Here is a 15,000-nt window from a genome sequence, read left to right as displayed (position 1 = left end):
TCCTCTAAATGAGTCCATACTGTTGTAGGTACAGCAGGATCTCCTCAGCACCTCCTCATCAGTGACATTTCCATCAGTTAGTTTCTCCAGCGCCTCCTCTAATTCATACTCCTCCTGGTCATAATCAGACTCGGTATCCCAGTTCCTGAAGCTCTTCTGCACTTTACCATAATCTCCAGAGGGTGGTGAAGGTGGAGCAGGAGTCTGTGTCTGCTCTAAAATTCTGCTGTGTCTAAGGGAGGAACTTGATTTGGGACTGGAATCAGACCTGGATTTTGGCCTAAAAGACTCCTGAGAAAATGAGGATGGAGAAGGTGAAGTATGTGCCTCTAAATACCTGCTGTATCTGAAAGAAGGAGAAGAAGATTTCAGGCTGGAATTCTGAGCAGATTTTGGTCTCAAGGTGTCAAGCGATCCCTGAGTGAATAAAGCTGGAGGAGGTGGAGAAGGTGGAGGTGAAGCAGGAATCTCTAAGGTCTTTAAAGTCCTGTTGTGTCTTAGAGGAGGACATTCGACAGGTCCCTGAGAAAATACAGGTGGTGGAGGAGGAACTAAGGACAACACATTCAGATCCAGCAGATCAGCAGCAGGTGGAGATGGCAAGTCTGGAAGTGGGACACATTCTTCTTCATCCTCAGCCTGAAATCCTTCATCCTCTTCATCCTCAGCCAGTGGTGCCACACTCTCATTTAGATTCTCTTCACTGGACAGCGATGGCTCCAGACCTCCAAAATCCAGCATTTCCAGAAACTCCGTAGCCACACGTGATGCCTCCTTCTCTAGTCGATAGATTTCGGCATCATGGCACTGACGGAGCTCCTCCTGAGTACTTTCATTCATCAGCGCCACTCCTTCATCACGTTGCCGCTGAAGACGCTCAATTTCTCGCTCCAGACGCAAGATCTCCCCCATCTGACGAGTTTCTTCTTCAGAAGAGAACTGCAGCACAAACATAGAACAACTTTGAGAAGAATGAAACACAGTTCATGGATTACATCGTTTCTTTTTTCAGCTTTCTACAGAACAAACCCATCAGTAAGAAATCGCACCCAAACCTCACCTTGGAGTGGTGATGGTTTGTTTCCAGTAAATTTCTGCAGAAGACAAAAGAGAACACACTTTATGATTATGATCACACACTCTAGAAACACACACAGAAATTGTTCTAGTGATTTTGAAAAACAAAACAATGCTGGGGAGGTCTGGATGTCATGGAAGGTTCAGGAGAACATGAAGAAGAGTTTAAATAAAACATGGATATCTAAGAGTTTGGGAAAAAGTGTGTCTGTTAGAAAGACGTGTGTTGTGGAAGAGTGTAAAGTGTCTGATAACTCAGTTAGAGAGATGTTAAAGAACCCGCTGAAGAGTGTACAGTTCCCTCCAAAAGTGTTGGAACAGCAGGATCATTTGGGTTTGAGATCAAAAGATGTAGATGAAAGTTCAGAATTTGGTGTTTGGAAGGTTTTGGAAGAAGGGTGAAACGTTAAAACTTCCTACATTTTCTAAGAGTGTATGGAAATATTCAGGAAAAGCATGTGAATGTTTGGGAAAACTTGTGAAAACTAAAAAGTGGAAGGATAAAAGATTGGGTCTGTATAAAGACGAAGACTTTTGAACGTTTGCAGAATGCTGAGGATATGCTTAGATGTTTTCTGGGAGTTTAATGAGAATGAATCTTGTTTTGAAAAAAATGGTTTGGAGCATTTCTTTTAGTCGATTCGAGTACCTGCTGTATGCTGATGATTTATCCTCAGTGTTTCTGAGATCTTCTTCTTCTTGTTTCTGTAAATGTTCTTTCTCCTGTTCTATTTTCCTTCTGAGTTCCTCCTCTTCCTGCTTTTTCTGCAAAAGTTCCAGTGCATGTTCTTCTTTCCTCAGTCTCTCCTCTTCTTCTCTTTTTTTCTGCTCTTCTAGAATTCTCTGTTCTTCCTCCCTCTTTCTTTTTTCCTCTTCTGCCTTCTTCTCTTCCTCTCTAAATCTCCTCTCTTCTTCCTCTCTTTTTCTCTCCTGGCAGAGTTGTTGATGTAGTCTCCGAGCCAGCTGTCCTCGACGGTGTTTCTGGAGAACGATGACGGCTGAGCGCATATGCAGGAACACGTTTCTCCAGAAGTGAGCTCGGTAGTTCTTCTGAATGGTGATGGTGCTGCTGCGGATCTTCCTGTAGTGCTTCCTAAGGGCGAGGCAGGAGGAATGTTACATTAATAGAGCGAGCAAGAAATAAGAAAACTGCCAACAGCGTTCAAACTCTTCCAGCAGCACACAAACTAGAACATCATGTAGCGTATTTTCCGGACTATAAGCTGCTACTTTTTTCCCCACGCTTTGAAACCCGTGGCTTAAACAACGAAGTGGCTAATTTATGGATTTTTCCTGGTTTTTCCTGGACAAACTTCAAGCCAAAAAACTGAGACCCATAATATTAGACCAATGAAATTGCCAAAAGGGTTCAGGTGAACCAATGAAACTCTTTATATTAAATCAGATGCGCTCCCACTGAATCAGACCGCAGCACATCATAAATTCAATTCAATTCAATTCATTTTTATTTGTATAGCGCTTTTAACAATGAACATAAATATCGATGATGTTCCTCTGACGGTTGACCTGCCGCTCACTCGCTAACTCCAGTTGCAACAGAAATCATATAAGCACAGACAGGTTTCCAAAACTCGTGCTTTTTTATTTTTCTTGGCAACAGCATCACGAGTTAGTCAAAGAAACTTAGAAATGAGCTTTAGAAAATAATAAGGACATATTCCTCGGTCTTGCACGGAGCCACAACATATTTCACCCGTTACACCGTGTAACAGACACTGTCTTTCGTTAAAGCCTGTGTAAAGTTCATTAGTTTCAGTGTAGACCCAGGTGCGGCTTATTTATGTTCAAAATAAAAATCTTTGTAAAATTCAGGCTTATATATGGGTGCGCTTTATAGTCCGGAAATTACGGTAGTTCTTTAACTCCTGCAGTTTATCATATAGAACTTGATGAAACCTGGAGATGACAAAATCCACTTCTGCAGATAAATGAGGTCTCGATTTAACATCTTCTCTGATACCCTCTGTATAAAAAAAAGCTTTTAGACTTTAATTAATCAACATTATTAGTGATTGAATATTCATGTATTAAATAGTATCCACAGTGTTGGACATCACACTGCTCCTCAATTGAAGTTTAGAAAACCCCCAAGCTGCATGACTAAACCCCCCCTCCATATACACAAACCCCCCCTCCATATACACAAACCCCGCCTCCATATACACAAACCCCGCTTCCATAAACAAAACCATATATACAAAAAATGCATGATATAAGAAAATACAGAATGGATTTCTAAAAATAGAAAACATATCTCCCTAATTCAGTCTAATTAACTTAAATCTAACTGGTAAATTATGTTTTAAACAATTTGTTTTTCTTGAAAAGATTTTTAATTCAGAGCTACTAAACAAGAGAATTCCTGTTAATATAAGAATTTTCATAATTATATACATTTCTGTCTTTAGCATTTAAACTAAAAACAAGATTACTATTAAAATAAAGATCATCGTATTGTCAACAATTATCCATTCAAATGAAGAATGTCTTGTACCCAGTAGTTATGATGCGAAACAAAGTGAAATCATTACTTACTAATTCTCAAAATACTTAAAACATTATTGCAGCATAAAACATTATGAAATGTATTTTCATTAATTAACCCCAGCAGATATTCAATATGAGAAAATCAAACTACAGAAGAGCTTACTGTAATAAAAAGCCGTAAGTGTATAAAGAACAAAGTCCCAAAATAATAAGAACTGTACAGGATAATGTTTGTAAAGTGTGTGGTGACGAAATACTGCAGACTCGTAGCATTTGTTAATCGGGTGGTAAATAAATGTAGATAATGAAAAAAGTCCTAAGTGTGATTATTGAGCATTTTTAACTGAGAAACCATAAAACCAGTTATTACAAAAATAAAGTCTTAAACTATATAAAGCTTCAAATTATGTCTCTGATTGTAATTAAGCGCAATGTGCAGGTAAAATAACTAACATTAAAAAATAAGTAAGAAAAAAGAAATAATCTTTCACAATCTGCTCTTGCATCATATTTTATTGTTAAAATAACATCAATACAATTTTTATGGCTAAAAATAAGATTTAAAATTACACACAAACAAACACAAAAAGTGTATGTATGTATATATAGATAGATACACACACTGACCTTGCCACATAGCTCAGAATGTGAGCTTGAATCAGTGTTCCTGCTGCTCTTCGCACCTCATCCCTCACTCGCTCCAACTTCTGCTCTAACACTTCCTTCACAAAGACCTGACAGAGAGGAAGAGATATATATATATAAATAAAGAGAGAGAGAGAGAGAGAGAGAGATAGAGAGAGAGAGAGAGAGAGAGAGAGAGAGAGTGAAGTGAGAAACTAATCCATTGTTTGGTGTGACTTCCTGGTTTAGCAAAAGAACTGGCTGTGTGCCAGATACAAGGCCATACCCACACTGTCTCTGTATGCAGGCAGTGTGAATGAGAATATTCTACACTACACATCCACCATTCTACACTATACATCCTAAACTCTACACTACACATCCTACACTCTATACTACACATCCACCATTCTACACTACACATCCACCATTCTACACTATACATCCTAAACTCTACACTACACATCCTACACTCTATACTACACATCCACCATTCTACACTATACATCCTACACTCTATACTACACATCCACCATTCTACACTATACATCCAACATTCTACACTGTACATCCTAAACTCTATACTACACATCCACCATTCTACACTATACATCCTACACTCTATACTACACATCCACCATTCTACACTATACATCCACCATTCTACACTATACATCCTAAACTCTACACTACACATCCTACACTCTATACTACACATCCACCATTCTACACTATACATCCTAAACTCTACACTACACATCCTACACTCTATACTACACATCCACCATTCTACACTATACATCCTACACTCTATACTACACATCCACCATTCTACACTATACATCCAACATTCTACACTGTACATCCTAAACTCTATACTACACATCCACCATTCTACACTATACATCCTACACTCTATACTACACATCCACCATTCTACACTATACATCCACCATTCTACACTATACATCCTAAACTCTACACTACACATCCTACACTCTATACTACACATCCACCATTCTACACTATACATCCTAAACTCTACACTACACATCCTACACTCTATACTACACATCCACCATTCTACACTATACATCCTACACTCTATACTACACATCCACCATTCTACACTATACATCCAACAGTCTACACTGTACATCCTAAACTTTATACTACACATCCACCATTCTACACTATACATCCAACATTCTACACTATACATCCTACACTCTATACTACACATCCACCATTCTACACTATACATCCTACACTCTATACTACACATCCACCATTCTACACTATACATCCAACATTCTACACTGTACATCCTAAACTCTATACTACACATCCACCATTCTACACTATACATCCTACACTCTATACTACACATCCACCATTCTACACTATACATCCACCATTCTACACTATACATCCTACACTCTATACTACACATCCACCATTCTACACTATACATCCTACACTCTATACTACACATCCACCATTCTACACTATACATCCTACACTCTATACTACACATCCACCATTCTACACTATACATCCACCATTCTACACTATACATCCAACATTCTACACTGTACATCCTAAACTCTATACTACACATCCACCATTCTACACTATACATCCTACACTCTATACTACACATCCACCATTCTACACTATACATCCACCATTCTACACTATACATCCTACACTCTATACTACACATCCTACACTCTACACTACACATCCTACACTCTATACTACACATCCACCATTCTACACTATACATCCTACACTCTATACTACACATCCACCATTCTACACTATACATCCAACATTCTACAATGTACATCCTACACTCTATACTACACATCCACCATTCTACACTATACATCCTACACTCTACACTACACATCCACCATTCTACACTACACATCCTACACTCTACACTACACATCCTACACTACACATCCTACACTCTATACTACACATCCACCATTCTACACTATACATCCTACACTCTATACTACACATCCACCATTCTACACTATACATCCAACATTCTACACTGTACATCCTACACTCTATACTACACATCCACCATTCTACACTATACATCCTACACTCTACACTACACATCCTACACTCTACACTACACATCCACCATTCTACACTACACATCCTACACTCTACACTACACATCCTACACTCTACACTACACATCCTACACTCTATACTACACATCCACCATTCTACACTATACATCCTACACTCTATACTATACATCCTACACTCTATACTATACATCCTACACTCTATACTATACATCCTACACTCTACACTACACAGCCTACACTCTATAATACACATCCACCATTCTACACTATACATCCTACACTCTATACTATACATCCACCATTCTACACTATACATCCTACACTCTATACTACACATCCACCATTCTACACTATACATCCTACACTCTACACTACACATCCACCATTCTACACTACACATCCTACACTCTACACTACACATCCTACACTCTACACTACACATCCTACACTCTACACTACACATCCTACACTCTACACTACACATCCTACACTCTATACTACACATCCACCATTCTACACTATACATCCTACACTCTATACTATACATCCTACACTCTATACTATACATCCTACACTCTATACTATACATCCTACACTCTACACTACACAGCCTACACTCTATAATACACATCCACCATTCTACACTATACATCCTACACTCTATACTACACATCCACCATTCTACACTATACATCCACCATTCTACACTATACATCTTACACTCTATACTACACATCCACCATTCTACACTATACATCCTACACTCTACACTACACATCCACCATTCTACACTACACATCCTACACTCTACACTACACATCCTACACTCTACACTACACATCCTACACTCTACACTACACATCCTACACTCTACACTACACTACACATCCTACACTCTACACTACACATCCTACACTCTACACTACACATCCTACACTCTACACTACACATCCTACACTCTATACTACACATCCACCATTCTACACTATACATCCTACACTCTATACTATACATCCTACACTCTATACTATACATCCTACACTCTATACTATACATCCTACACTCTATACTATACATCCTACACTCTACACTACACAGCCTACACTCTATACTACACATCCACCATTCTACACTATACATCCTACACTCTATACTACACATCCACCATTCTACACTATACATCCACCATTCTACACCATACATCCTACACTCTATACTACACATCCTACACTCTACACTACACATCCTACACTCTACACTACACATCCACCATTCTACACTATACATCCTACACTCTATACTACACATCCACCATTCTACACTATACATCCAACATTCTACACTGTACATCCTAAACTCTATACTACACATCCACCATTCTACACTATACATCCACCATTCTACACTATACATCCTACACTCTATACTACACATCCACCATTCTATACTACACATCCACCATTCTACACTATACATCCTACACTCTATACTACACATCCAACATTCTACACTATACATCCTACACTCTATACTACACATCCACCATTCTACACTATACATCCACCATTCTACACTATACATCCTACACTCTATACTACACATCCACCATTCTATACTACACATCCACCATTCTACACTATACATCCTACACTCTATACTACACATCCACCATTCTACACTATACATCCTACACTCTACACTACACATCCTACACTCTACACTACACATCCTACACTCTACACTACACATCCTACACTCTACACTACACATCCACCATTCTACACTACACATCCTACACTCTACACTACACATTCTACACTCTACACTACACATCCTACACTCTACACTACACATCCTACACTCTACACTACACATCCACCATTCTACACTATACATCCTACACTCTACACTACACATCCTACACTCTACACTACACATCCTACACTCTACACTACACATCCACCATTCTACACTATACATCCTACACTCTACACTACACATCCTACACTCTACACTACACATCCACCATTCTACACTACACATCCTACACTCTATACTACACATCCACCATTCTACACTATACATCCTACACTCTACACTACACATCCTACACTCTACACTACACATCCATCATTCTACACTACACATATTACACTCAACACTACACATCCTACACTCTACACTACACATCCTACACTCTATACTACACATCCACCATTCTACACTACACATCCTACACTCTACACTACACATCCTACACTCTATACTACACATCCTACACTCTACACTACACATCCTACACTCTACACTACACATCCTACACTCTACACTACACATCCTACACTCTACACTACACATCCACCATTCTACACTACACATCCTACACTCTACACTACACATCCTACACTCTACACTACACATCCTACACTCTACACTACACATCCTACACTCTATACTACACATCCTACACTCTATACTACACATCCTACACTCTACACTACACATCCTACACTCTACACTACACATCCTACACTCTACACTACACATCCTACACTCTATACTACACATCCACCATTCTACACTATACATCCTACACTCTACACTACACATCCTACACTCTACACTACACATCCTACACTCTACACTACACATCCACCATTCTACACTATACATCCTACACTCTACACTACACATCCTACACTCTACACTACACATCCTACACTCTACACTACACATCCTACACTCTATACTACACATCCACCATTCTACACTATACATCCTACACTCTACACTATACATCCTACACTCTACACTACACATCCTACACTCTACACTACACATCCTACACTCTACACTACACATCCTACACTCTTCACTACACATCCACCATTCTACACTATACATCCTACACTCTACACTACACATCCTACACTCTACACTACACATCCTACACTCTACACTACACATCCTACACTCTATACTACACATCCACCATTCTACACTATACATCCTACACTCTACACTACACATCCTACACTCTACACTACACATTCTACACTCTATACTACACATCCACCATTCTACACTATACATCCTACACTCTATACTACACATCCACCATTCTACACTATACATCCTACACTCTACACTACACATCCTACACTCTACACTACACATCCTACACTCTACACTATACATCCTACACTCTACACTACACATCCTACACTCTACACTACACATCCTACACTCTATACTACACATCCACCATTCTACACTACACATCCTACACTCTACACTACACATCCTACACTCTACACTACACATCCTACACTCTACACTACACATCCTACACTCTACACTACACATCCACCATTCTACACTATACATCCTACACTCTACACTATACATCCTACACTCTACACTATACATCCTACACTCTACACTACACATCCTACACTCTACACTACACATCCTACACTCTATACTACACATCCACCATTCTACACTACACATCCTACACTCTACACTACACATCCTACACTCTACACTACACATCCTACACTCTACACTACACATCCTACACTCTTCACTACACATCCACCATTCTACACTATACATCCTACACTCTACACTACACATCCTACACTCTACACTACACATCCTACACTCTACACTACACATCCTACACTCTATACTACACATCCACCATTCTACACTATACATCCTACACTCTACACTACACATCCTACACTCTACACTACACATCCTACACTCTATACTACACATCCACCATTCTACACTATACATCCTACACTCTATACTACACATCCACCATTCTACACTATACATCCTACACTCTACACTACACATCCTACACTCTACACTACACATCCTACACTCTACACTACACATCCTACACTCTATACTACACATCCACCATTCTACACTATACATCCTACACTCTACACTACACATCCACCATTCTACACTACACATCCTACACTCTACACTACACATCCTACACTCTACACTACACATCCTACACTCTACACTACACATCCTACACTCTACACTACACATCCTACACTCTATACTACACATCCACCATTCTACACTATACATCCTACACTCTATACTATACATCCTACACTCTATACTATACAGCCTACACTCTACACTAAACAGCCTACACTCTATAATACACAGCCTACACTCTATAATACACATCCACCATTCTACACTATACATCCACCATTCTACACTATACATCCTACACTCTATACTATACATCCTACACTCTATACTATACATCCTACACTCTATACTACACATCCACCATTCTACACTATACATCCTACACTCTACACTACACATCCTACACTCTACACTACACATCCTACACTCTACACTACACATCCTACACTCTACACTACACATCCTACACTCTATACTACACGTCCACCATTCTACACTATACGTCCTACACTCTACACTATACGTCCTACACTCTACACTATACGTCCTACACTCTACACTATACGTCCTACACTCTACACTATACGTCCTACACTCTATACTATACGTCCTACACTCTATACTATACGTCCTACACTCTATACTATACGTCCTACACTCTATACTATACGTCCTACACTCTATACTATATGTCCTACACTCTATACTATACGTCCTACACTCTATACTACACATCCACCATTCTATACGACACATCCACTATTCTACACTACACATCCTACATTCTATACTACACATCCACCATTCTACACTATACATCCTACACTCTATACTACACATCCACCATTCTATACTACACATCCACCATTCTACACTACACATCCTACACTCTATACTACACATCCACTATTCTACACTATACATCCACCATTCTACACTATACATCCTACACTCTATACTATACATCCTACACTCTATACTATACATCCTACACTCTATACTATACATCCTACACTCTACACTACACAGCCTAAACTCTATAATACACATCCACCATTCTATACTACACATCCACCATTCTACACTACACATCCTACACTCTATACTACACATCCACCATTCTACACTATACATCCTACACTCTATACTATACATCCTACACTCTATACTATACATCCTACACTCTATACTATACATCCTACACTCTACACTACACAGCCTATACTCTATAATACACATCCACCATTCTACACTATACATCCACCATTCTACACTATACATCCTACACTCTATACTATACATCCTACACTCTATACTATACATCCTACACTCTATACTACACATCCACCATTCTATACTACACATCCACCATTCTACACTATACATCCACCATTCTACACTATACATCCTACACTCTACACTACACATCCTACACTCTACACTACACATCCTACACTCTACACTACACATCCACCATTCTACACTATACATCCTACACTCTACACTATACATCCTACACTCTATACTATACATCCTACACTCTATACTATACATCCTACACTCTATACTACACATCCACCATTCTATACGACACATCCACTATTCTACACTACACATCCTACATTCTATACTACACATCCACCATTCTACACTATACATCCTACACTCTATACTACACATCCACCATTCTATACTACACATCCACCATTCTACACTACACATCCTACACTCTATACTACACATCCACCATTCTACACTATACATCCACCATGCTACACTATACATCCTACACTCTATACTATACATCCTACACTCTATACTATACATCCTACACTCTATACTATACATCCTACACTCTACACTACACAGCCTAAACTCTATAATACACATCCACCATTCTACACTATACATCCACCATTCTACACTATACATCCTACACTCTATACTATACATCCTACACTCTATACTACACATCCACAATTCTATACTACACATCCACCATTCTACACTACACATCCTACACTCTACCCTACACATCCTACACTCTACACTACACATCCACCATTCTACACTATACATCCTACACTCTACACTACACATCCTACACTCTACACTACACATCCTACACTCTACACTACACATCCTACACTCTACACTACACATCCAACATTCTACTCTATACATCCACCATTCTACACTACACATCCTACACTCTACATCCTACACTCTACACTACACATCCTACACTCTACACTACACATCCTACACTCTACACTACACATCCAACATTCTACTCTATACATCCACTATTCTACACTATACATCCTACACTCTACACTATACATCCTACACTCTACACTACACATCCACCATTCTACACTATACATCCACCATTCTACACTATACATCCACCATTCTACACTACACATCCTACACTCTATACTACACATCCTACACTCTATACTACATATCCTACACTCTACACTATACATCCTACACTCTACACTACACATCCTACACTCTACACTACACATCCTACACTCTACACTACACATCCTACACTCTACACTACACATCCTACACTCTACACTACACATCCTACACTCTACACTACACATCCTACACTCTACTCTATACATCCACCATTCTACACTATACATCCTACACTCTACACTATACATCCTACACTCTACACTACACATCCACCATTCTACACTACACATCCACCATTCTACACTACACATCCACCACTCTATACTACACATCCGACACTCTATACTACACATCCTACACTCTATACTACACATCCTACACTCTATACTACACATCCTACACTCTATACTACATATCCTACACTCTATACTATACATCCTACACTCTATACTATACATCCTACACTCTATACTATACATCCTACACTCTACACTATACATCCTACACTCTACACTACACATCCTACACTCTACACTACACATCCTACACTCTATACTACATATCCTACACTCTACACTATACATCCTACACTCTACACTATACATCCTACACTCTACACTATACATCCTACACTCTACACTATACATCCTACACTCTACACTATACATCCACCATTCTACACTATACATCCACCATTCTATACTACACATCCTACACTCTACATCCTACACTCTACACTACACATCCTACACTCTACACTACACATCCTACACTCTACACTACACATCCTACACTCTACACTACACATCCAACATTCTACTCTATACATCCACCATTCTACACTATACATCCTACACTCTACACTATACATCCTACACTTTACACTACACATCCACCATTCTACACTATACATCCACCATTCTACACTATACATCCACCATTCTACACTACACATCCTACACTCTATACTACACATCCTACACTCTATACTACACATCCTACACTCTACACTACACATCCTACACTCTACACTACACATCCTACACTCTACACTACACATCCACCATTCTACACTATACATCCACCATTCTACACTATACATCCACCATTCTACACTACACATCCACCATTCTACACTACACATCCACCATTCTACACTACACATCCTACACTCTACACTACACATCCTACACTCTACACTACACATCCTACACTCTACACTACACATCCTACACTCTACACTACACATCCTACACTCTACTCTATACATCCACCATTCTACAGTATACATCCTACACTCTACACTATACATCCTACACTCTACACTACACATCCACCATTCTACACTATACATCCACCATTCTACACTATACATCCACCATTCTACACTACACATCCTACACTCTATACTACACATCCTACACTCTATACTACATATCATACACTCTATACTATATATCCTACACTCTATACTATATATCCTACACTCTACACTACACATCCTACACTCTATACTATACATCCTACACTCTACACTATACATCCTACACTCTATACTACACATCCACCATTCTACACTACACATCCACCATTCTACACTATACATCCACCATTCTACACTCTATACTATACATTCACCACTCTACACTATACATCCTACACTCTATACTATACTTCCTACATTCTATACTATACATCCACCACTCTATACTATACATTCACCACTCTACACTATACATCCTACACTCTATACTATACATCCTAGACTCTATACTATACATTCTACACTCTATACTATACATCCTACACTCTATACTATACATCCTACATTCTACACTATACATCCTACACTATACATCCTACATTCTATACTATACATCCACCACTCTATACTATACATCCTACACTCTATACTATACATCCTACACTCTACACTATACATGCTACACACTATACTATACATCCTATACTATACATCCTACACTTTATACTATATATCCTACACTTTACACTATACATTCTACACTTTATACTATACATCCTACACTCTACACGATACATGCTACACTCTAGAAAGTTACATCCTACACTCTATACTATACATCCTACACTCTACACCAGGGGTGGGCAGACTTTTTGAATCACGGGCCACAATGGGTTCTAAAATCACCAGGATCTCCTTCTTTCACCTTAGAAATATTGCTAAAATTAGAAATATGATGTCGTTACAGGATGCAGAAAAACTAGTTGATGCTTTTGTAACATC

The 15,000-nt window shown here is 38.9% G+C and overlaps 1 protein-coding gene across 1 annotated transcript in view; it reads right to left on the bottom strand.

Annotated features, from left to right (window-relative positions):
* myo10l3 (myosin X, like 3) overlaps positions 1 to 15,000 on the bottom strand; it is a 94,558-nt gene that overhangs the window by 42,363 nt on the left and 37,195 nt on the right. The window contains exons 20-23 of the mRNA XM_083536061.1: positions 4,213 to 4,319; positions 1,727 to 2,170; positions 1,061 to 1,094; positions 1 to 939 (exon numbers count right to left, since the gene is read on the bottom strand). The exon at positions 1 to 939 is cut by the window's left edge and continues 12 nt beyond it. Coding sequence (XP_083392187.1) covers positions 1 to 939; positions 1,061 to 1,094; positions 1,727 to 2,170; positions 4,213 to 4,319 — 1,524 coding nt within the window. The remainder of the gene's footprint in view (positions 940 to 1,060; positions 1,095 to 1,726; positions 2,171 to 4,212; positions 4,320 to 15,000) is intronic.

The sequence above is a fragment of the Silurus aristotelis genome, assembly GCF_946808225.1.
Source record: "Silurus aristotelis genome assembly, chromosome: 3".
In the NCBI taxonomy this organism is placed as follows: domain Eukaryota; kingdom Metazoa; phylum Chordata; class Actinopteri; order Siluriformes; family Siluridae; genus Silurus; species Silurus aristotelis.
The sequence above is the reverse complement of the archived record's forward strand: the minus strand, read 5'-3'. Positions and strand labels throughout refer to the sequence as shown.